Here is a 26330-nt window from a genome sequence, read left to right as displayed (position 1 = left end):
GCTCAGGCGGGTAACCCTGCTCCGAGCAATGAAGTGGTCCAGAAGGCTCAGGCGGGTAACCCTGCCCCGAGCAGAGATGAAGCAGTCACGAAGGCTCGGGCGGGTAGCCCTGCCCCGAGCAACAATGAAGTCACGAAACCCGTGATGAGAACTGTCATGGTTGTAGTGAGGACGATTGGTCCCAAACGGAGCGCACGATCTCTTCCCCTCTTTGTTCACAACGTCTTGAGGATTCTCAGTCGAATCTGTGTAGAGCTCAGAAATAGAGAGACAGAGAGAGAGAAAACTGGCCAGAGAGAGACTAGATAGGGACACAGAGAAAACGTTAGTAGCAAACTTGTCATTGTAACACAACTTTGTTATGGAGCCTTCTTCAATCGCGTGGCATGTATCCACTGTGGAAAAAGATCAGTTAAAACAGCAGTAAAAGTAATGGCGACTATGTCTGCAGGCCCACCATATCTAGGTTTTCCCAATTGTCCAAATCGTTACTTTAAAAAGTCACACCAGCACTTGTCTCCCACGTGAAAGGAGTGTGTGGTGGAGATAATATTGTATTATTGACCTTGGTACAAAGTTTATGCAACTTATCTATAAGGGCTGCAGAATACTCATCCATATGCATTTTCAAGTCAGAGGTACCCGGAGCCGGAGTTCCCTTCTTCCAGAGGAGAGGGAAAGGTCTTCCAAAAATAATTTCTTGGTGTCACACAAATTTCAGCCAGAATGAATTATGGATTACAGAGCCAAACCTGTGTCCTGCATGACCTTAATTAATTTGTCTTTCAATGTTCGATTAGTACGTTCTACGATACCAGAGGATTGAGGAATGTGAAAACACCAGTTTAGTTTAGAGATACTTACAAAGGTTTTGTGTGACTTTTGAGGTGAAACGGGTACCTTTGTCTGAGTCTATGGCATTTGAAACCCCATAATTATAACAATAATTATTATTATTGATTTCTTATTATTTTATTGTTGTTTTTTTTATTGTTCTGCTTTTATTGTTTGTTTTTCTTTTTACTGTTCAGTGTCCTTGGGTACCTTGAAAGGCACTTATAAATAAAATGTATTAGTATTATTATTATAACTAGGTATTATTTCTTTTGCCAGAGTACGAGTAACTACCTTCGTGTTCTCTCGAGAACAGGGAAAAACTTCTACCCGTATTTTTTAGGATGTTACCTTGTTGACAGTTTCGGCGAACACTTCCGCCTTCTTCAAAACAGTCACCAGATGTCGATTGGTGACGTGCCTTATCAGCTGATGTACTCTATGGAGGCGTGAACATCCCGCCCAATTTGACAGGTAGTCCACGCCTCCTGCTGTCAGGTCGCTGCCCCAGGACTGTGCTCCAGGTGTGTGACAGTGCGTATGCTCCCTCATCCCGGTTCATGGTCCTTTGCGCCCGCTTGCGTATCTCCACTGCCTCCAAAATCCAACGCTGGTATTTATTCTCTTCAGCGCGAATGACTCTGGCCTCTTCCCAATTCATAATATGATTTTGCCGTTTGCAGTGATCTGAAATGGCTGATTTTAAGTTTTCTTGGTTTGCTTTTTCTTTTCCGGATCTTGTGAGTCTTTTTGTTGTTTCTTTTTCACATTCTAATTGGTGTTCTTTCCTGCGAGTGTGGAAGCATCTGCCCGTTTCACCAATATAGACTTTATTACATGAGCGGCAAGGGATTTCATATATGACGTTGCATTTATTGTCCAGTTGTATTTTGTCTTTGGGGTGAACTAGCAGCTGTCGGAGGTTCTTGTATGGTTTGACCGGGGTGTTGATGTGGTATTTCCTCATGGATCGTTGGATGCGTTCTGTAACTCCTTTTATGTATGGTAGTGTGACAAAGCCCCGGTTTGTTTTTTCTGTGTTTTTTCTTGTTTGTTTGTTTTTTTCCTTTTTTTGTGTCTGTAATTTCCATTTTCGAATTGCTCATGGTGGATATTGGCAGTTTTTCAATGCCTGTTGGATGTGTTATTCCTCCTCCTGTTAGGGTGACCACCTGTCCCGCATAGCGCGTGCGTGTACAGCATTTGAAGCCGAATTTATGCGTCCCGCAAATTCAGAACGTGTCCCGCATAATCGATGCTTGCTGAGGGGGATGTCGCTCTCCCCAGGCCACCCAGGCAGCCAAACGAATATTACTTGACATTTCAGCACACCGCCGTCGCCACTATAGACTGTAGAACAAAACCACACACACACCCCTCACAACTGACTGGTTGTTGTCAACTTTTTGTTGTTGCCATGACACCGCACTCACGTGCACAGACAGTGACGAGGGACGCAGGTGCAATGCATGCATTGCTTTCATATTAAAAAATGGAGAAAGGTACCGGGGAGATGGCAGGTGAGGCACCGCCACCTCCAGTTAAAAAGAGAAGGTGTATGTACAGGAAAGAGTGGGAAAATGAATATTTGTGGCTGAAAGGGGTTGAGGGGGATACCAAGAGGGCTTTTTGTGACCTTTGCAAAACATCTTTCTCAATCGGACATGCATGCATGGATCTTAGTTCCATGGCGGGGAATACGATGTGAAATGACACAGGCTCGCGGAGACTCACAAGAAACGTGTGCAACAGAAAGAAACGTCTAAATCTATGGATGCTTTCCTCCGACCTAAAAACGACTCTCTAGCTGACAAAGTGACTGCGGTTGTGAGTTAAGAGACTTTTTCTACTGTTTCTGTGGTGCTGAGCCACTACAATTCCTGTTAATCCACTGAAAACTAAATGGAGACTTGTCACTATTCCTGCTGTACTGATGCACTGCAAAGCCTCAGACTCAATATTATATTATGATTGATTTAAAGTGAATAAATTGTAATGGAAAATAAATAAAATTGAGTAGCTTCAGTAAATCATAAGTGGAAGTGTGTCTGTCAAGTCATTGAATGGTCAAAATATTATGAATGTTTATAAAAAAAAAACACATTTGGTGGCCTGTTCATGACCATACATCACCAATAACAGCAGAATAGGGTATTATTGATATACCATGTAAGGTAGTATGTGCTAGAAATGGGTAAACCACTAACTGTGAGTCTTCCAGCGGCCGGCGCGGCGCATTGGGGGCGGCGTCCCACATTGTCCCTCAAAAACATACCCCTTGTCCCCCCTTGGGCTTATGAGCAGGTGGTCACCCTACCTCCTGTCTGTCTTTCTCCTCCGTGATGTTCTGTGTTTGGTCATATAATGTTCTGATTACTGACATTTTGTGTGCGATGGGATGTTCAGATGTCCAGAGAAGATATTGGTTGGTATGTGTAGGTTTTCTGTATGTTGTAATTCTGATATTACCTTCTTCTGTGTGGTGTATTTTTAGGTCCAGAAACGCTATTGTTTTGTCCGTTTCCTCTTCTTGTGTGAATTTGATGTTGCCTGTCTTGTCTATGGAGTTTAGATGATCCGTGAGTTGTTGTGTGTGACCTGTTTTGGTTATTTCCAGAATGTCATCAACGTATCTTTTCCAGAAGATAGGTTTGCATTCGTCCGGTGCTGTTTCTATGGCTCGGGTTTCCAGATCCTCCATAAAAAAGTTGCATAGAGTGGCAGATAGCAGGTCCCCCATTGCAAATCCCTCTTTTTGTCTGTAAATTGTACCTCTGAATTGGAAATATGTGGAAGTGGAAATGAAATGTAATAGTTTTGTTATGTCCTGTGCTGCAAGTTTTGTACGTTTTTTCAGGGTTCTGTCTGCTTTTAACCGGTTTTCTACTATGTTGAGAGTGTTTGTGACCAGTGTTTTTGTAAAGAGGGATATGACGTCATGTGATATTGAAAAATGCAATAATAACAATGCTTGAAGAATAAAATAAAAAAGATATGTTCTTACAATCAAATACTTTTATTATATATATATAATTTATTTTTTTTTTAATTTTTGGGGTTTTGTTTTCGAGTAGAGTTTTTATTTCATTTTCGGTTGGTTGAGCAACACGCTCTGCCATTTTGTTGTTCTCTACTCACAGTATATAACCTAATAACCTAGTAGTAGAGTAGCCAATCAGAGTGCACAATTGCTCATATCCAGTGAATGCGGATAGAATAATTACAGTTGTCTAACAACCTTATAACTGCTTTTTTACAGTTCACACAGAGGCCCTGCTTGGAATAATAATCATCATCATCATCATCATCATCTACAGTATGAAAACAGATCTGAAGGTACTGTACATTCCCAATGAGGAAACAGAATTTACAAATTGAATTGATTAATTAAAAATGTCATTACCAACAAAATTAAGAGGCAAAACTTAAAGCTCAAGTTCTATACCTATTTCAAATTTTTCAAGAAAATTTTTTTCTCTCAATTCAAATTGAGAATGAAACCTGTTTGTATTATTTCTAGTCGTCATGCTGGAGCTATGATGCATGGAACATCTTGAAATATGAAATATAAAGCTGATTGAACCATCACTAACATTAACAGCACTGATACCCTTCAGTTCTGATCTTGCGATCATCTTAGGAACACATGAACATGACTTTGGTTCGGATCTCATAAAGAGTATGGGCTCGTGGCCTTTATCGAAACCCAGGTCCCCCCCGAGTTCATAGCTCCTCCACCAGGCTGTGCTGTAATCAAAAAAGGCACACTGGATTGGTTTGTAATTCTAGTTACTTCCAAAACAACATTTACTCTGTAATGTTATTGTTGTTTCTTTCCAAAACTGAACCAGCCACTTTATTAGGAACACCCATCCACAGGCATTTAGCAGACGCTCATATCAACAAGGGGGTACATGACACAGTACTCCTAGAGTAGAGAGAGGGTTAAAGATCTTGCTCAAGGACCCAACAGTGAAAGCTTGTCAGTGCTGGGGCTTGAACCCATGACCTTCAGATCAGTAACCTAGACCCTTAACTATCAAGGCATCAGTGCATGTTTGGTAGGATCAAATGAGAGGACAAACTCTTTACATTCCTACGCTGCCAAGAATAAAGCTGCAAAGAAAATTCAGATAGTTAGCCAGGCTACTCACTAAAGCTAGGAACGGCTGAATTCTGATGATGGAAAAAAACAAAGAAAATATCCCCTCAAATTTGGAATTCCGACTTGGAAATTTAGGAATGTCTCCCTAGCCCTAATTCGACGTGTCAACATGACCAACAGTAAGTAAATAAATAAATAAATATCACTTCACTACTTTCAATGAATTTATAGCAGTATTTATATTTAATGAACAGGTCACCATTTTAGGGCGGCATGGTGGTGTAGTGCTTAGCGCTGTCGCCTCACAGCAAGGTCTGGGTTCGAGCCCCGTGGCTGGCGAGGGCCTTTCTGTGCGGAGTTTGTGGGTTTCCTCCAGGTGCTCTGGTTTCCCCCAAAGACATGCAGGTTAGGTTAACTGGTGACTCTAAATTGACCATGAGTGTGAATGGTTGTCTATGTGTCAGCCCTGTGATGACCTGGTGACTTGTCCAGGGTGTACCTCGTCTTTTGCCCGTAGTCAGCTGGGATAGGCTCCAGCTTGCCTGTGACTCTGTAGAACAGAATAAAGTGGCTAGAGGAGATGAGATCTCATCTCATCTCATTATCTCTAGCTGCTTTATCCTTCTACAGGGTCACAGGCAAGCTGGAGCCTATCCCAGCTGACTATGGGTGAAAGGCGGGGTACACCCTGGACAAGTCGCCAGGTCATCACAGGGCTGACACATAGACACAGACAACCATTCACACTCACATTCACACCTACGGTCAATTTAGAGTCACCAGTTAACCTAACCTGCATGTCTTTGGACTGTGGAGGAAACCGGAGCACCCGGAGGAAACCCATGCGGACACGGGGAGAACATGCAAACTCCACACAGAAAGGCCCTCGCCGGCCCCGGGGCTCGAACCCAGGACCTTCTTGCTGTGAGGCGACAGCACTAACCACTACACCACCGTGCCGCCCATGAGATGAGACGAGGTCACCAGTTTGCTTTGAGAAAGTAAATGCATCAAACTCATGATCACAATTTTTTCTTTCAAATTTGTAGCTCTCAGAAATTATTCATCAGCTGATAAAAGATGCGTCACCAGTAACATCCGGTGACACTCTGAGGAAGACGACAGTCGTACGTCGAAACATGTCAGGTAAACAAACCTAAAAAAATTAGATGTCTGATAAAAAAGAAAAAACTAACAATATTCAATGCCGAGTTCAGACTTTCCACTGCCGAGTTAAGTCAAACACGGCATAATGCAAGAGCCTACATGGTTAGAAATAGTGGTATAGTAGGAGTCCATTTCTGTCCCCCATGGTACAATCTACACTAATATAATAGCCCCTTTGGGTTCATTATTGAACCTCAAAGTAAGCATGTGTACCTTTTTAGGGCTAAAAAGGTACATATATGTTCCAAAGCAGTATATAAAGGGTCCAAATAAGTACCTTAGACCAGGGGTTCTCAATCTTTTCTGCTTTGAGGTCCACCTATTCATACTTATCATGAGTCGAGGCCCATTAAAAAGATCCTGTCATAGTCCGGTCCAGTCCATTCATGCCTTAGATTGTGGGACTTCCACGCCGGCTCCAGGCTGGCTCCAGGAAACACTGCCTGTTTTCTGAGTCTGCTCTTGGGTCCTCACTTCACCTCAGCTCACCACTCCTAACAGATCCCCAATTATTTTGGCTCATCTATTCTATTAGAATCTAATAATCTATTGTAAAGTGGATTAATGGGATGCGACATCATTCCATGTTACAGATGGGAGCCTAGGAATTAAATACAATAAAAACAAACTTTTTAATTGTAGGTATTGCATTTAAAACTGTATGGATGTGCCAGAAGCCAACATAAAACCATGCATGCAGGTCATTCTCAGTCCAAAGGGATTAATGATCCAAAAGTGGAGTCTGGTCTATTAACACAAGAACTTATTGCCATGTTTGTGTCCAGCAAACAAACAAGTTATTAAAACCAAGAAGTACACTCAAAAGAAGTGGATATAGAAACCACTCAATGGGATTAGATCCTTACATGCTAACAAAGAAGGATTTTTCCTATGAATTAGAAAATGATCCATCCATTGAGTTCCCCGACATCTCAAACTACCTGGTGCTGCAGACATCATTTTACACGGACACACAGATGAAACCTGGAAGAGCATGGAGGAGAACAACTTTTTATATGTGGCTGGGTTAAAGATCTGGGGATCAGGACACTACAAGACAGACAGCAGTAGACAGATCTAAGTGCAGGAAAGTGTTTATTAGCAGGCATGATATTTACAAAAACAAAACAGAAAACAGAATAATTAAACAGCGTTATAAACATGGCTAGAAACAAATATGACACTGATAATGATAATGCTTCACAAAGCCTCTGTAAAAACAGTGTCTGCATCTGTGTGTGCTGATTGCACTCAAATTGGTATCAGGGGTTTCCAATAATGACTAGGTCCCAAACACGTGCACAATGCGCTCCGTGAGCGTGCGCAGCCGCTGAAGCTGCGCCAGGCTCAAGTGTGCAAAGGCGTGACAGTCAAGTGTTCACCTCCTGTGTGACCACAAGTTTTAGCTCACATGTACAGTATATCGCCATCAAAATGTCTCATTTTCATTGATAACCCATCGCAAAGCATCGCGAGCTGTAGTGTGACCGTAGTTTAATGTGGCGGATGTGACATCAGATGCAACCCAGCAATTGTACCCAACTCTGAGTAAAAAATTAACTTCAACTTGGAAAAATGGGTGGCACAGTGGTGTAGTGGTTAGCACTGTCACCTCACAGCAAGAAGGTTCTGGGTTCGAGCCCAGCGACCGATGGGGGCCTTTCTGTGTTTGCATGTTCTGTCTGTGTGGATTTCCTCCGGTTTCCCCCACAGTCCAAAGACATGTGGTCAGGTTAATATGAGGCAGCCTTGGGCTGAAGTGCCCTTGAGCAAGGCACCTAACCCCCAACTGCTCCCCGGGCACTGTAGCATGGCATGTAGTATGTGTGTGTGCTCATTGCTCACTTGTGTGAGTGCATGTGTTCACTGCTTCAGATGGGTTAAATGCAGAGGATGAATTTCACTGTGCTTGAGTGTGCATGTGACAAAATAAAGGTTTCTTCTTCAAAAAAAATAAATAAATAAAATTGCGGTCCACGGCCCAGTGGTTGAGAAACAGTCCCTTAGAGGTTCCTGCCCCAGTGACAAGCCGCTGTACCCCTAAAGGTACAATAATATACTTTATTTACTGAGCATGTAATTAATACAACAATGTACTATACTAATAACGTCCTCAAACGTTATAGAGCCGCCTCATTCATTTTGAACATCTACACTTGCCATTTTCTACAGTGCTGGACCACACTTCTCTATATTACTAAGGACTTTGTGTCTGCACTTGAGTACATTTTGAGCAAAGCATCTCCAAGGCTGACTAATGCATAACTTGTGGGTTTAACACACACACACACACACACACACACACACACACACACACACACACACACACACACATATCTCATGTGGCTAATCTCAGTGACTGAGTTTAAATATTGATAATGGACATCACAACTGATATAAAGACATTATTCCAAGGGAAATGGTATCCCCTTCCAGCCTGACTTAAAAAAATCAGACCCATTATGGAGCTTAATGCAAGATCTGGTCCCTCGGACTGTCTGGTCTCGAGTCTGATTTATATGATCTGTCCAGAGTCAAAGTTAAATTTTGAGAATACAAGCAGTTATTTAAAAAAATGTGACAGAGAAAAATTTGGTATATTTACACACCTACAATGATACCGCAACACTCCTCTGCTGAGAAGGATCGGGCGTCAGTTACTCAATCATCAATTCAAATTTAACATCACACTTTGGATTATTTTTCCACAGTTTGGAAGTTATATAATTCTAATGGTGGTTACATTAAACAATCAATCAAACAAACAAACAAACAAACAAACAAACAAACAAACAAACAAACAAACAAACAAACAAACCCAAAAGGACTTAAATAGTTAACATCATGTCTGGCAAAGGCACATTTTTGCCATCAGCCTTTTGTTTGGCTTATTGTAGTATTGCTTTTTATTTTCATTTTCCTAAAGAGGGTCTGACCCTTGAGCCAGAAAACAAGGTAGTATTTCTGCCCTCCCTGGATCTCAAAATATTTGCGAAGAAAGGTAACATTTTGGCACGGGATTGATTGCATTGTGCTCATCTGAGGAGGCCCGTGAGAATCTTGTTTAATGTGATCCCACCGGCGAGGATTAGCATCATCAGGAAAACAGTCAGTCCTCGGCGAACAACCAGCTGCTTGGTGGTCAGAATGTCACCCACAATGACCGTTACTCCAACCTTCGCAGCACTTTCTTCATCATTTTCTCCTTTAGCCTCTACATCAGTCTGGTTTCTTTCACTGGGTTGGGCTTCCTGTTGTATATCTGTGTCTGTAGGTATTGAAATGGTTTTAAAAATAAAAATAAAAAATTTCATCTGAGAATTTTATCAACGCACATTTGAGACAAAGGTACATTACATTACCTTGATCAGCACACTTATTTTCTAAAACGTAGGATTCAGTTTTGGCCTCGGCTGCCCGTATGCCTGCTCTTTTCTGGGCCTGAAAACCACCACACCACATGTAAGGAATATATAGTGTGTCGCGCCATGGGATTTTTGTACCAGATGCTCTGTTTACAGAATGCGTAGAAATGGCATTGAAAAGCGTACGATATTTTGCACCGTTTTCGCTGGCTGGTTCAGTAACCATCAACAAATTCTTTGTTTGCACGTGACATCATAGGCTTTGAAACAGAAGTGGGCCATGTTGGAGGATATACACAAACTCATGTGGCACATATTTACTAGAGAACATATGCCTGAGAGGTTGTTACGCTCAAGAATTCCTTTTGTTTCTTCACTATGCCGACTCTTTGTGATGTAACTGGATGCGGGCACAACTCTATTCGAGACAAGAGGTCTTAAGTTCTTTAGAATTCCAGCAATTATAAATAATCAAGGAGAAAACACAAGAGTGTTGTCCACGGACCGTAGATGTCAACGGCTGTCCAACATAAACTGGGCTGATCTGAGTGATGAGAAAGCAAAAACCACACGAGTCTGCAGTGAACATTTTTATCAATGGTTAGTGCTACGAACTAGTTATTAAAGGCCCTGTCACACTTATTCAGAATTAGCAGGAATCAAGCAGAACCAGACAGAATGAAAAATTTTTCAAAATTCGTGCCACATTCAGGCGGGAATTTCAAACTGACCAACATTCTTACAGCTTTGTAAGAATGCTGTTCGAATACTTAGAATGTACTTCGAATATCCCGGAATATATGAAGAATTTTCATTCTGATGGCATTCCGGCTCATTTGAGGCACATTCGGGACATTCTGGCATTTGAAGTGGCTTGCCATTTTGATTTTTCCCTCAAACGTGATCAGAATGTTTCAAATGCTGTTGGAATGCCATAAGAATATTTAGAATGCAGTCAGAATGCAGTTAGAATAGACTTCGAATGCCATTCGATATTTCTCCTCTTCGAATGCACCTCGAATGTTTTGAGTATGAGCAAAACATTCGGGCCGGCCACAAGAATGGGCCCAAATGTTTGGAATGCACTCAGAATACAGTCATAATTTTTAGAATGCACTTAGAATATCCCGGAATATACAAAGAATTTTCATTCCGACGGCATTCCGGCTTATTCCGCCTCTAGTGTGATTACCCTATAATGAAAAATCACAATATATAAGAAATATTGAATCATTTAATAGCCTGGTCGTGCAGAAACTTGCTGTGATCATCGAGTGCGTGAGTCGACAATCAAAGGCTTCTATGATTATTTCATTTTAAAAAGAGCTGTATATAATTTTTGATGACCCTATTTTTATTTAGCTTTTTCTTTCCATTCAGGAAACCAGCTGATCTCTACAATTTTACAGATCCAGACTGGGCTCCAACACAAAATATGGGCCATGACAAAATCAAAGATAGTACTAAAGCAGTAGCTAGAAATGCGAGACTTACAGAGCGCAGAAAGAAACGCAAAATTATTGAAGAATCTTCCCAAACAATCACAAAATCAATCAAATAAGACTCATGTCAATCCACTACGTCGAATACTGCAGCCTCCTTGCCCACTGAGGGTTCTTTTAGAACTATATATGTTCTATAGTGTGTTAGATCCCTCTCTTTTGAAGCAGTCAGAATGATTGTTTTTAAAATAGATTTGAGAAATGACTACAATCTTCTAAATGTAACTCTTAATGCTGTTTATAGACGCCATATTGTTTGATTGTATATCCTCCAACATGGCGGCGGTCAATAATGCAAGCAGTTTTGGTCATGTGGTTGCAAACAAAGTATACATGTAGATCTTCCTTCTGCCATAAAAAAAACCCCCGAATGACGTTTTGATTTGTCGTGAAAATGCGTCAATCATGTGAGCGCAGTTTTCGTGCAATATTCTCTTGGCAGCGCTAATAGTTCACTACGTGTTTTCTTGACCTTCCGAGAAGCATTTTGTACCCTGTTGCTCAACAAATCTGAGAAATTCACCAATAATCTACAGTCGAGATTGTCTCCAGATGGAGTCACAAGGTTCTGTATCATCTGGAGTTAGTGCCTGGAAAATGGACCATTTTAGGTTGTGTGCACATGATGTGATGTCAGATTTACTGTAACTTCCCTTGGTCCAGTTTCACTTTGGGTTGTATTTCCTGCATACGGGGGTGTGGTAGTGTAATGCAGCAGGTAGAACTCAAAATCCATAATGTGAGCATCTGGTATGAAAATCTGGTGGACTGACACAGACAGACAAGGCATCAGAACTTACCTCTTCAGTTGTATGTTTCCAGTCAAGTTTGAAGATCAGAATGAGGAAGAAAAGAGACTGCAAGAAGACACATACAAAGAACCCACACCACAGACCTGGCCAAAGAGTTTGATGTAAACAGAAATAATTACAACATACAGTAATGACTTGCTGATTATAAAGAGGTTTAGTTTTTGAATATTATTAGTCTCTTGAACATGATGTCATGGTTAATGCATCATTCCACTTCCTGTTTACCAACTATTCCCATGTTGAGTGCAAACATGAGCGACACTCCAATCGGGAGACCCACAAAATAGTAGCCCGCTAGAATACACCCAGCACCAAGCAGCTGCTTTCCTGCACCTCGGACAATCCCGCCCGTAATAGCCTACAGGCAGAAGAAGAAACATCACCAATGATTCCTTTTTTATCAGCAATGAGAAACCCAAAGATACAACAAGCTGGCATTTGCATTCATTAGAAAAAAAATAGATGCTTTCATACGTTCATTAATTCACACTATATAGGCAATTCTTCAGCAGAGAGGCCAAAATTATGAAATCATTAACATTGCTTTAAATTGTCAGCTCAGTGATATTGCTAAAGTATGGAATCCAAGGCAAAATGTATGAAAAACCAGATTTAACAAGAGTGCTCTGAGAGCACAATATCCCCTGCTGGCAACTATGCCATAACTCTGGCAAAATGTGACTGAACTGAACAAAATTGCAATATGCGTACTACCGACATATAACAAAGAATCCTGTCAAGTTTTGTGAAATTCCTCCAAAAAACTGAGAGAGGAGTTGATTTCAGAAGGTAAGTACCCTTCTGAAAGCACGTCTTCATCAAGCACACCTTGGTGAAATTGCCAAAGTACAAGTTTGTTAATAATCAAGGACATAACTCTGGTAAAATTTGCCCAAATTAAATGAAATTTCAATATGTGTATAACTGTCATATAACAAAGCCTTCTGCCAAGTTTGGTGAAATTCCTCCACAAACTGTGAGAGGAGTTGATGTCAGAAGAACGTACACCCTCATGAAATTGTCAGAGTACAAACTATTTAATCAAGGGTCAAAACCCTGGTAAAATTTTCACAAATGAAATTAAATCGCAATATGCGTATTAACGTCATATACCAAGGCCTTTTGCCAAGCTTCAAGAAATTCATCCAAAAATTGCGAGAGGAGTTGATGTCAGAAGGCGAGCACACCTTCATGAAATTGTGAAAGTACAAGGTTGTTAATCTACTCTGGAACTCTAGTAAAATGCGACCGAATTGAACAAAATAACAATATGCGTATTACCGACATATAACAATGCCTTTTGCCAAGTTTCATGAAATTCCTCCAGAAATATGTGAGAAGAGTTGATTTCAGAAGTGTTAACCTTTCCTGATGTTTTCCCAACCATAGTCAGGAGATCAGGGGAGAGGAATCTCAGTTTACTGGTGCGTTGGGTCTCCAGGGCCGGAGTAATGACCTACTCCGGGGTTAACTTCCCTCTAGATAAACTTATATAAACTTATATACAAAGCTTCACACGACGGCTTCTTTCCGGGGATTTATTGTGTGGAACTCGCAATACAACAACTGCTCCGGTTGCCGCGCTGACTGCATTTTTTTCCTCCTTTTTTTTATTTATCTTCTTTCTGCTACCCTACTCCAGCCCCGCCCACACCCGCGCACACAGCATCCCACTGGACATGCACTAGTTTATTTTACAACACTACCCCCACTCTGGATAGCAAGTACAACTAATTCTAATCCAGTATAACAGCATAACCAAACATCTCTTTACTTCATTTTTTTTTAAATACATGGAAACAAAAGCAAAATACCCCAATAGGGAGGCATAGTCCTTGCAGGTCATTCATAATAAGCAGGGCATTACAGTTACATGAGTGCTGGCCTACAGCAACAAGGTACAGTCCCTATACTACCTGAGCAACTGGAGTATAAGAGCAAGTGAACAGTAGACATAGTTAACAGTAAACAATAACTTTTTTTTTTAGTCATCTGCCCTGTGGAACCACAGCTTTCTATCTAATTTACCCAATCCCCAAACCTGACTGGGGATCTTTGCTGACGTCTCGGCTTTTGAGAGCGATGATCAGACAGCTGTGCAGCTGCCTCGGAGTCACCTCCAGCTGCATCCAGGACCTCCTCCTGGTCTGCGCTGGAGAACAGGCTGGCAAGGTCGGGGTCCACAGGATCTGCGGTCAGGGCTGGGGAAGGCACCTCCACTGGTGCCCATGCCTGGGCTTGCACCACGACCCAGGCGTTATCCAGTGGATAACAACTCCGATAGGGCTTCAGCTGGTCATGGTGACCCACTTTCACTTTGGTCTTTGGGCTCTTCTGTATGCAATACACCAGATCATCAAGCTGTCCCAAGACGAAGAAAGGTCCCTCATATGATGGAAGGAACTTCTTGATCTTGTTCTTGACTTTCCGTGTGCCCTTGATGAGGTACCACACAGCATCTCCAACACGATATTGTGTATGACAGCAATTTTTGTCATATTGTCTCTTTGCGCGCTCCACTGACTCCCCAAGTGTGTCCCTAGCAATCTGATGAGCTAGCTCCAGTCATTCACGGAGGCACTGGACATACTCGGGAGCAGTAGGAGCATCCTCTGAGTCAGGAGGAAGGCCAGTCACCAGGTCTGCTGGCTCACACACTTCCCAGCCAAACATCATGAAATTGGGAGTGAGGCCGGTTGCACTGTGCCTGGTTGATCTGTAGGCCATAACTGCATAGGGAATCATAAGGTCCCAATCCCAGTGGCAACGCTCAGCGGTCGTGGCCAGGATCTTCTGCAAGGTAGAATTGAAACGCTCGACCTGGCCATCCGACTGCGGTCGGAATGGGGTAGTATGTGTCTTCTCGACACTGAACAGAGCGCACATCTTCTGGAACACTTCAGATTCGAAATTTCTACCTTGGTCACTGTGTAAAGTATGTGGAGCACCAAAATGGCTCACCCACTCGGAGGCAAGCACTTCTGCCACCGTCTCTGCCTTTTCGTTGGGCAGAGGAAAAGCCTCCACCCACTTCGTGAAATAGTCGTGGATCACGAGCACATAGCAGTTTCTGCGCTCGGTCTCATTCAGCGGACCCATAATGTCTAGTGCTACCTGCTCCATCGGTGCTCCAACTCGGACAGTTCCCATAGGAGCCTGGGGTGTTTTATGGGGCCTTGCCTTGGATGCACAGCTGGTGCATGTCTGACACCATAGACTAACGTCTTCTCGCATTCGATACCAGTAGTATCGTGTCTGAAGCCATGACACCATGCGCTCCGTTCCAAAGTGCCCTCCAACGGGACCTTCGTGCATCTGTCCTAAGACATCCGAACAGAACACACGTGGTAATATCACTTGGGGATAAAACTGGGCACTATCCAGGCAGTAAAACCGCCTAAACAAAATGCCATCTCGGACAAAGAGGCGCTTCCACTGGCTCCAATAGGCCTTGGTGGCTGGACTATGGGATGAGATGGTGGTCCACAAAGGCCGCTCTCCACCAGCCTCTAGCCATGCCTTGACAGGTGAAATGTCTGGGTCAGCCACCTGTGCCTGTCGCAACTCTCGGGTAGACCAACCACTGAGTGGTGGGGAGTCATGAGATGGAGCATTTACCCCCACTGAACTTGCTCTTATCATGGTTAGATGTCCGCCCACCCCCACTGGAGTTTGCACTGTCAGACTTTGAATGGGGTCCAGATCGCACTGCACGGCCTGATGGCAGACCTTCTTCGGGTAAGGAGATGGCCCTGGCAGTTGACATGGGCATGACTGTTTACAAGGCTGTCGGGAAAGGCTGTCCGCATTAGCATGCAGCCGGCCAGGACGATGGACAATGTTGAAGTTATACTCGCTGAGTCTCTCGAGCCACCTGGCCAGCTGACCCTCAGGCTCCCTCATCTTTGTCAGCCAACGGAGACTGCTGTGGTCAGTGCGGACAGTGAATGACCATCCAAGTTGGTACTGTCGGAAATGCGATGTGAACTCAACCACCGCTAACAATTCTCGCTGGGTGGTGCAATAATTCTGCTCAGTTTTGGACAGTCGGCGACTCCCATAGGCCAGCACACATTCTCTGCCTAGCTGCACTTGAGAAAGTACAGCACCAATGCCAACATCACTTGCATCCGTGTCCAGTACCATATTCCCTTCATCTAATGGGTAGCCCAGGACTGGGGCGGTAGTCAGCAGGTGTTTGAGTTGGTTGAAAGCCTGTTGACATTCCACAGTCCACTGGAACTGAGCGTATTTCTTAGTTAAAGCGTGGAGGGGTCCAGCCACTGTTGCAAAATCCTTGACAAATCTTCGGTAGTACGATGCCAACCCGATGAACTGGCGAACTTCTTGAATCGAAGTGGGCGTAGGCCAATCCCATACCTTCTGTATTTTGGCAGGATCTGAAGCCACTCCTTCCTTGGAGACAACGTGCCCCAAGTAAGCTACCTGTCATCGGAAGAGGCAACATTTCACCGGCTTCAGTTTCAAGTTTGCTTGTTGTAGCCTGTCAAATACTTGACTGAGACAGTGTAACATCTCGGACACGTCTCGGCTTAGCACTATGATGTCATCTAAATATACAAGACACGTTTCCCACTGCATACCAGCTAACACCCGGTCCATTAAACGTTGGAACATTGCTGGGGCATTGCATAACCCGAATGGCATGACATTCCATTCAAACAATCCGTTTCTGGTGCAGAAAGTGGCAGCTCGGCGGGCTCGTGGTGTCAGCTCCACTTGCCAGTATCCAGACGTGAGGTCCAGCATGCTGAACCACTTGGCAGTGGAGAGGGTGTCCAACGTGTCCTGGATACTGGGCAGTGGGTAGGCATCCTTGATAGTGCAGTCATTCAGTGCCTGATAGTCAATGCAGAGGCGGTATGTTCCATCTTTGTTACAGACCATCACGATGGGCGAGGCCCAGCTGCTGTTGCTGCGACGGGCCACTCCAGCATCCAGGCCCTGCTCTATTTGCTGGTCAGCATCCCGTTGTTTCTCCCAGGCCATGTGACGCGGTTGCTGCTTCACGGTGGCACCTGGCCGGACCATGATGTCATGTTGCACAAGGGTGGTGCGGCCGAGGTCATTAGGCCCTGTGGAGAACACCGCTCCATACCTGCATAGAAGCTGGGTGAGCTGAAGCTGCTGCTCATGTTCAAGCTCAGCAGCGCTCTGCTGGTAAAGCTCTTGCAGGTGCTGGGGGACCTCATGGTGCTCTAGTGGTTCGGCCATATCCGTGGTGCTGCTGGGTGGCAGAGCTTGCGCAGGCTGGAGGACACCTGCAATAGTGCCTCTCTTGATGGTGACAGAAGTATTGCCAGGGTTAAATACACGGAGGGGCACACCTTTAAAGGGCTGGGCTTCAAGCAGCACGCGAGCAACTAGCACTTTGTGTCTCCCTACGAAACCCCTGGTAGGAGTTAGCATCACCTCCCCTTCCAGGCACCTTTTAACAGGGACTTTGCCTCTTATGACATACTCTGCCCCAGCCTCCACCACCACCGTCCGAGAAACCCTTACAGCCTGGATCTTTGGCTGGCTCACAGTGTTAAAATAAGGCACTTCCTCACCAAACAGGATGATGTGATTGGTGCCAAAGTCAAGCCGCGCTTGGGCTTGAGTGAGGAATGGGTGGCCTAGGAGTGCCTCTTCACCAGCAATATTGGCCACCAGGAAATTCATGCTCACCTGACGGTTGTTAATCTGGACAAGGAGCTGGACCTCCCCTATCACCGGAACATCACCCGGCCTGACCCCCAACAGCATCTTCACTGTAGATGGTTGAAGTACAGGCCTAACATCGGGGTGAATGGCGTTGTAACAGCGCAGGGGAAACACACTCCGCCGTGCTCCACTGTCCAGCACAGCACAGACGTCCAACTCATAAACCATCAGATGGATGCTCATTTCATGACCGTGGGTTTTGAAATGGAGGACGGTGGGCCTGGAGCTCTCGCGAGAGGTGTTCGGGTACTGATGAACTGTCCTGTTCGTTTTCCTGGGAGAGGGGCAATTTCTCTTCATGTGCCCAATACCTGAGCAGTTGTGGCAACGAATTTCCTCCCACTTAGTGTTTTTATATGTTTTTTGGGGGACTGTTTGTTGGAATTCAGGGCTAACAGGTTTGTTGTTGACCCCCGGGATGGTGGTGAGAATATCCATTTCCCCTCCTTCAGTCCTTTCCCTCACCATAGCTGCAGTGCGGGGTTTGCGTTCAGAAAGACCCCGTGCCCCTGAGTGCATAAGGGTGGTGACATGTGACGCTGCTTACTTGGTGGTTTCGTAACGGTGAGCAATGTCATAGGCTTGAGCTAAAGTCTGCGGTCGCTTTTCTAACAGCTTTTGTACAACTTCTGCATCTCCTATGGCATGAGTGAAAACTTCAATGCCTATTGCGTCTTGCTCTTTCTCAGTCCTATCACTGTATGCCACCAACACTTTACCATATATGTCATCCCTTAATGAATGGAGAGCTTCGCCTGACTTGCGAACACGTTGTCTTAGTTCGATGGCAATGGCAGCTGCATGCTCTGATGAAGAGCCATATGCATTTTCGACTTCCTCCACTAGGCAGCTATAGTCCCACTGAGTGGACCGGGGGTTCTTATGCACGATTGCCCCTGCTGCGCCAACCAGACAAAACTTCAACTGGACGGCTTTAGTCTTTTCAGTCCAATGATTCACCTTGGCACAGCTCTCAAACCGGTGCAGGAACTTTGTCCACAGCGTGGTGCCATCATACTGGCCAGGACGGAGGGTGGGGATTCTTTCCCTAGCATCGCTATCATCCTCACTCTCTGATGAGGGTTGGTAGCGTATGGAGCAGGGGCGGCAGCTATGTCTACGAAGTTGGCGTTGCTCGCATTTTGGGGAATGAGACATTAATTGCATAACTGTATTGCCATCTTGTGATAAGCATGCTTGATAAGAGTTTTTAGATGCTTTAAGATGGGCAGAGTGGGGCAATGGCTTTGACTGAGGGGCATGACTGAAAACAGGAGTGCTATGAATAAAACTCCCTGAGTGAACAGTGGCAAAGGAATTTGTGCTGGGGGTTGCAACAGTAGCTGTGGATGGCATTTCTACCTGCCCATAACTACCAATGTTATGTATGTGAGTGCAGGGTTGTTTGCATCGCACTTCAGCTTTATAGTCTCGCTCCACATCAGTCTTAAACGGATTAGTATCGGATAATTTCAGAGATTGGATGGGTATATAGCTCGTGGCACTTGCATGTAACATCCTCTCATCACATGAAAAAGGGTTATTTTGTGTCTTGCGACCATAATGTTTGTCTACATCCATTATTATTTCTCCTTCATTCGCCGTAGTCAGCGACATGGCAGGGTTAGAGTGGCCGGTTACGTTGCCGAGTTCGTGTTTACTTTTATTCAGGTGTATCTGACTGGGGGCTGCCATCTTGTTTTTGTTGTTAAGAAAAATAAATGCCACCTTACTATTTTGCCAATATCTCTGGTCCCATAGGTATAAATATGCTCACCGGTGTTGCATGTGTAATGGTCCTGCTGGGGTCGCCAGTGTTAACCTTTCCTGATGTTTTCCCAACCATAGTCAGGAGATCAGGGGAGAAGAATCTCAGTTTACTGGTGCGTTGGGTCTCCAGGCCTGGAGTAATGACCTACTCCGGGGTTAACTTCCCTCTAGATAAACTTATATAAACTTATATACAAAGCTTCACACGACGGCTTCTTTCCAAGGATTTATTGTGTGGAACTCGCAATACAACAACTGTTCCGGTTGCCACGCTGACTACATTTTTTTCCTCCTTTTTTTATTTATCTTCCTTCCGCTACCCTACTCCGCCCTGCCCACACCCGCGCACACAGCATCCCACTGGACATGCACTAGTTTATTTTACAACAGAAGGAAAACACACTCATGAAATTGTCAAAATATAATTTTGTTAATCAAGGGTTGTAACTCTGGTAAAATGCGACTGAATTGAACAAAATTACAATATACGTATTAGCGACATATAACAAAGAATCCTGCCAAGTTTCATGAAATTGCTCCAAAAACTGTGTTTCAGAAGGTGAGCACCCTTCCCGGGCTGGATGGACGGACGGACATCGCCACAACATAATTCCCCTTCAGGCCTTTCAGCCAGCAGGGGATAAAAATCATCACCATGCCAATTATAGCAATGTCGCTTCAGAGAAATCTTGGTTTGAATTTTAAGAAATGAAAGTTCATTTTTTTCTGATGTAATTCCATTACTGACTTTTCTTTCCTCATGAAATATTTTGTGTACAGAGTTAAACATGGCTAATTTTTCGATGCTTTTTTTTTAGGGTCAGAAGATACCCCATACAGTGTGAAATTTTTATTTAATTCCATTATCTTGTGTACTGCAACTAAAAACAAAACAAAAAGTTATCACATTTTGCTGTGAATGTAATACTGTTACTGAAGATTAGATTAGATTCACTTTATTCATCCCACATTGGGGAAATTCACGTGTTACAGTAGCAAGAAAAAGTCAAACAGATAACAAATAAAACTGAAATAAAAATTAGACAAACGAAGGATTAAATACAAAGGGCTATTTGCATTATCTATCGTCCCAAAAAACAACTAACACTCCGCAGTATTAAAATGACCTCCTTTACTGAATATTAACATTCAGCAAAATAAAACTGATTGATATTTAAGAATTATAAATAAATAAATAAATAAATAAATAAATGGTTATGTAAAACTTACTGTAGTGGCATCAAGCAGATGGAAAATGCCATAAAAAGCCATGATTTGTGAAACTTTTTGGACAATTTCTCTGCAAGGAAAAACAACAAAACATAGTAGATGAGTAAATGGAACCATGATACAAGGTTCTGATTCAGTCCAAATAGCTTAAAAAAAAAAAAGCCATTCTTTTTATGTCCAAACCGTGATCCATGATCATTTTTTTTTTTTTATCTCAGATTTAAGTGCAACAAGAAGAAACCACCATCAACTAGTCAGCTCAAATACACTTAAAATATATTTCAACCAGGATGAATGCCATTTCAGATACAGTGGTATGCAAAAGTTTGGGCACCCCTGGTCAAAATTGCTGTTACTGTGTACAGTTAAGCAAGTTGAAGATGAAATGATCTCCAAAAGGCATAAAGTTAAAGATCACTCATTCCCTTTATATTTTAAGCAAAAACAAATTTTTATTTTCATCTTTTACATTTTCAAAATGACAAAAAAGGAAAAGGGCCCAAAGCAAAAGTTTGGGCACCCTGCATGGTCAGTACTTAGTAACACCCCCTTTGGCAAGTATCACAGCTTGTAAACACTTTTTGTAGCCAGCTAATAATCTTTCAGTTCTTACCTGGGGGATTTTCACACATTCGTCCTTGTAAAAGGCTTCCAGTTCTACAAGTTTCTTGGGCTGTCTTGCATGCACTGCTCTTTTGAGATCTAGCCACAGATTTTCAATGATGTTTAGGTCAGGAGACTGTGAAGGCCAGGGCAAAACCTTCAGCTTGTGCCTCTTGAGGTATTCCACTGTAGATTTTGAGGTGTGTTTTGGATCATCGTCTTATTGTAGGACCCATCCTCTTTTTAACTTCGATTTTTTTTTACAGATGGTGTGATGTTTGCTTCCAGAATTTGCTGGTATTTATTCAAATCCATGCTTCCCTCGACCAATGAAATGTGCCCTGTGCCACTGGCTGCAACACAACCCCAAAGCATGATCAATCCACACCCATGCTTCAGAGTTGGAGAGGTGTTCTTTTCCTGGAATTTGGCACCCTTTTCCTCCAAACATACCTTTGCACATTGTAGCCAAAAATTTTTGTTTCCAAAATGCATCAGGCTTATTTAGATGTTCATTTGCAAACTTCAGACGCTGAATTTTGTGGCTAGGATGCAGGAAAGGTTTTCTTCTGATGACTCTTCCATGAAGGTCATATTTGTTCAGGCGTCGCTGCATAGTAGAACAGTGCACCACCACTCCAGGGTCTGCTAAATCTTTCTGAAGGTCTTTTGCAGTCAAACAGGGGTTTTTATTTGCCTTTCTAACAATCCAACGAGCAGTTCTTTCAGAAAGTTTTCTTCATCTTTCAGACCTCACCTTGGTCTCCACTGTTTCTGTTAACTGCCATTTCTTAATAACATTACGATCTGAGGAAACAGCTACCTGAAAACACTTTGCTACGTTCTTGTAGCCTTCTCCTGCCGTGTGAGCGTCAATTATTTTATTATTCAGAATGCAAGGGAGTTGCTTAGAGAAGCCCATGGCTGTTGATTTTAGGGACAAGTTTGAGAAGTCAGAGAATTTATACAGCTTTGAAATCTGCATCATCTGACCTTTCCTAACAAAGAATTTGAACAAGCTCAATAAGCTCATTAAGGTCTGGAATCTTGGTAAAAGTTACCTGAGAACTCAAATGTATTCACTCACTCACTATCCGGAAATTAGCGTCCGTGTATCCACTTCAGAGTGGGTCGGACATCGCATGGAGAACAGCAGCATGCCATCGAGCTCTGTCTTGGGTGTCGCTGGCAGACAGACCAGCAGCCTTCAGATCATTTTTCACGCATTCCTGCCAGGACTTCTGGGGCCTGCCAGGACGTTTACGCCCGGCAACTTCGAGGTGGCATGCGCGATTGATGATAGAGTTGCTACGCTGCACATGGCCAAACCAGCAAAGTCGCCGACGCCTGAGGGTAGACTCCAGGTCTGTCAGACCAAGCCTCCTTCTCAAGATAGATGTGCTCGATCTATCGTCAGGCTTGGTATGCAAAATCCAATGCAGCATGGCCCTCTCGTTTCTTTCTAATCTTCTGAGCTCACAACTTTTCAGGGGCCAACACTCGCTAGCATAAAGCATAGCACTCCTTACGCAGCTTTTGTACACTTTCCCACATGTTGATAGAGACAAACACCTGCATGTCAGGACTGGGAGGAGTTCTCTGAACTTGCCCCATGCACATCTAGTTCTTGTAATAGTAGCAGCCTCACAGCCACCACCCGATGTGATGGTGTCACCCAGATAGCAAAAGGAGTCAACGACTCCAAGCGTCTGACCATCAACAGTGACATGTTCGCATGGCCTGTTGTCAATTGGGCGGGCTGTTCCTAGACACCTTCTACATCTGAAGCATGGGTCAGCAGTGAGCCTTCCTTTGATGTCGCTACACCTTTTATGGATCCAATGAGAACAGCCTGTGCAGAAGATAGAGTTGCTACCCACGCCACTCCGGCAAACACCACACGGGAACTTTCCCAAGTCTTTTAGGGGGTTTAGATTGGGGCCAAGAAACATCACCTTTGTCTTGTCCACATTCACTCGCAGGCCCTTGGACTCGAGCCCTGCCTTCCAACGTTGGAATTTATTGAGCACATCCTCAAGAGATTCAGATATCAGAACCAGGTCGTCTGCATAGAGTAGCTCCCAGGGGCAGCCCGTACGGAAGTCTCTTGAAAGAGCCTCAAGGACGATGATGAACAGAAGAGGACTGAGGACAGAGCCTTGGTGAACTCCAACCCGAACATTAAACTCCTCGCTGTACGAGTTGTTAATACGTACTCTACTTCTGGCATGAGCATACATGGCCTGCACTGTTCCAACTAACCATTCAGGCAGTCCTAGCCGCCTCATGGCCCACCACAATACCTCACGGGGGACACGGTCGAATGTCTTCTCAAGATCCACAAAGATGAGGTAAAGCCTTCGGTCTCTCGCAAGATATTTCTCTTGTAGCTGACAAACGACGAAAACAGCATCAGTTGTACTTCTGCCACTCACAAAACCTAACTGCATTTCACTGATGTCAACAATGCCACGGCATATTTCCTCAATGACTCTTTCGATGACTTTAAGACAGTGTTCGGTGAGTTTAAGAACTCTATAACTACCTCTCTCTGCAGCATCACCTTTCCCCTTATACAAGTTGACAATATAGCTATCATCCCAGTCAGCTGGTATTTTCCTTTCTGCTATGATCGAGTTGGCAAGATTATTTAACACTTGGCATGTAACTTCAGAAAAAGATTTTAGCATTTCAGTGGCAATGCCAGAAGGTCCGGGGGCTTTGCCAGTTTTCATCTTTGTCAGGCTCTCAGCTATCATTACAGCTGTCACCTGTACTGGAGGTCCTGCAACAGGCTCAGCAGTTGGTAAATCCTCTACAGACCATGGAAATTCTATGTTAAGGAGACGCTCGTAGTGCTCCTTCCAGGCTTCCTTCTTAGCATCGTCATCTACTGCCAGACAGCCAAGGTCGTTTCTCACAGCACTTTCACCAACAATATCCCGATTCACTCTTCTCATTTGCTTAGCAATGCGGTAGATGTCCATCTCATTTTTCTCCACATTCTGAAACCTTTGATTCTCGGCACGTTTCTTAGCGTCAAAGACCACACGCCTAGCGTTACGCTTAGCTGCAAGATATTCCTCTTTACTGCCACCCTCTTTATGCCATCTTTTCCATAACCACCTCTTTTCGTCCACTGCAGAGCTCACTGTCTCGTCCCATCACCATGTTTCCTTTCTCCAGCCACTGGCTTTCTTGGTCGAACCACATAGAGTTTCCGCTACCTTCAACAGGCCACTTTTTAGGGCATGCCACGTTCCTTCCACTGACGGGGCCTCTGCAGATGAATTTAGTAATTCATGCAGCTCCTTCTCAACCTCCTCTTGATATTTCGCCTGGGTTTCAGGGTCACGAAGCTTCCAAACACGGAGCTTGGGTTTAAAGGTTGATCTTTTGCACTTAATTGGACTAACTGCCAAGTCACATAACAGAAGTCTGTGTTGTGGGGCACATTCCTCATTAGGTAGTATCTTTACATTAGTCACAAATCTGCGGTGACTATGCCTAGTCAAGATGTAATCCACCTGGGTAGAACACTCGCTAGACTTGTAGGTGACCAAATGAGTGCTTCTCTTCTTGAAAAGAGAGTTGCAGATAATAAGCTCATTAGCCACAGAGAACTCTAAGATCCTTTCACCTTCAAGATTGCGCTCCCCATAACCAAAACCACCATGTATCCCCTCGTACCCGGAGGATGAGGCCTCAATGTGACCGTTGAAGTCACCACAGATGAGGAGGGTTTTATTTGTGCCAATTTTGATGACTAAATTCTGAAGTTCGTCATAGAAGGAACAGCTTCGCACAGCCCAACTTGGGGAGCATAGATTGTAAATATTGATAAGATATTTGACCCCACAATGATCTTAATAAGACAGATTCTGTCAGAGATCCGGTTGATATCCAACACATGCTCAACCCACTTTTCAGCCAGGAGAATACCTACTCCTCCTGTACCCTTATCATTGCCGACCCAAAAGAATTTATATTTTGAGTCCTTGCCCGTAATCATTCGAGCTGATCCACCTCGCCACCTTGTCTCTTGCAGACAACATAAATCAATCTTCCTTCTCGAAACAGTCTCTACAACCTCACTTCCTCTACCTCTCATAGTGCCCACATTCAAAGTCGCAAGTCGAAATTTCTGACATTTCTTGCATTTCTTGCGTGGTCGCAGGATGTCGATCTGGTGTTGCCCACGCATAACACCCACCCTACCGTTCACGACACTCCTGGTACATCCAGGAGTCCCGTCTACTTCTAAACTACTACTGTGAACCTCCATGACTTGAATTGAAGCAAAATTTTTATGGCTGGATGCCCTTCCTACCACCAACCTGGATCTACAGCAACCAGGAACTGGGTTCTAAGGGTTATCTGGAAATTAGGTGTTATAGGAGATGAGTAGATGACATTAAACTCTAAAGGAACAGGAACAACTGGTTTTAAGGCGCCAGTGACCCGCCTTGCGCCCCTTCTCCTGTTGGTTTTAACAGTTCAGCCACGTGAAGGCCAGGAGCTGGACTTTGGTTGTCAGAGGCTATATTTTGTGCTAAGCCATTGGGGCATTTTATAGGCTGAGAAGGCAAAACCATGAGAACCACCCCAGCGATAACAACCTTAGAACCCATATTGGGGTGCCCAAACTTTCGCATGTTGTTCCTTTTCTTTTTTCACTCTGCAATTGTACAAAACAAAAATAATACACAAATCTTGCAGAAAATGCTGAAAAGAAATGTCTCGTCTTTATCTTTATGCCTTTTGGTGATCAGTTCATCTTCTGCTCACTTAACTATTCACAGTCACAGACATTTTCAGTAAGGGTGCCCAAACTTTTGCATGCCACGGTATTTGACCTTGATGATGTTTGGATCAACTCCTAAATTTAAAATCAGTTGATCTGTTAGTCACAATGATAATTCCATCTAAAGCCTAAAAACGTTCATCCACTCGTTCTTAAGATACAGAGGATATTGTGCGAAGATATGAAGTTATTCTCTGAGTGGTGAATGTATATCTCTCTCACGAGTGATATATTTTTCAACATGAGAAGATAAACTTCATATCTTCATACCACCATGTCATGTTCTTTATATTATATGGATACATCCACAAAAAAAAGTAAGTTAATCAATAGAATTTTGAACCGGTTCGCCATTTTGACAATGCATGTCTAGTCAGTGGAAAAACACTGGGAGTGACATCATTGGAGTGA

The 26330-nt window shown here is 43.7% G+C and overlaps 1 protein-coding gene across 1 annotated transcript in view; it reads right to left on the bottom strand.

Moving 5' to 3' along the window:
- Window positions 1-7202: 7202 nt before the first annotated feature.
- LOC132895633 (multidrug and toxin extrusion protein 1-like) overlaps window positions 7203-26330 on the bottom strand; it is a 48694-nt gene continuing 29566 nt past the window's right edge. The window contains exons 14-18 of the mRNA XM_060936414.1: window positions 20513-20582; window positions 12011-12143; window positions 11774-11868; window positions 9469-9547; window positions 7203-9374 (exon numbers count right to left, since the gene is read on the bottom strand). Of these exons, the coding sequence (XP_060792397.1) occupies window positions 9142-9374; window positions 9469-9547; window positions 11774-11868; window positions 12011-12143; window positions 20513-20582 (610 nt within the window). The 3' untranslated portion in view covers window positions 7203-9141. The remainder of the gene's footprint in view (window positions 9375-9468; window positions 9548-11773; window positions 11869-12010; window positions 12144-20512; window positions 20583-26330) is intronic.

This window comes from Neoarius graeffei, chromosome 12 (genome assembly GCF_027579695.1).
Source record: "Neoarius graeffei isolate fNeoGra1 chromosome 12, fNeoGra1.pri, whole genome shotgun sequence".
Classification (NCBI taxonomy): Eukaryota; Metazoa; Chordata; class Actinopteri; order Siluriformes; family Ariidae; genus Neoarius; species Neoarius graeffei.
The sequence above is the reverse complement of the archived record's forward strand: the minus strand, read 5'-3'. Positions and strand labels throughout refer to the sequence as shown.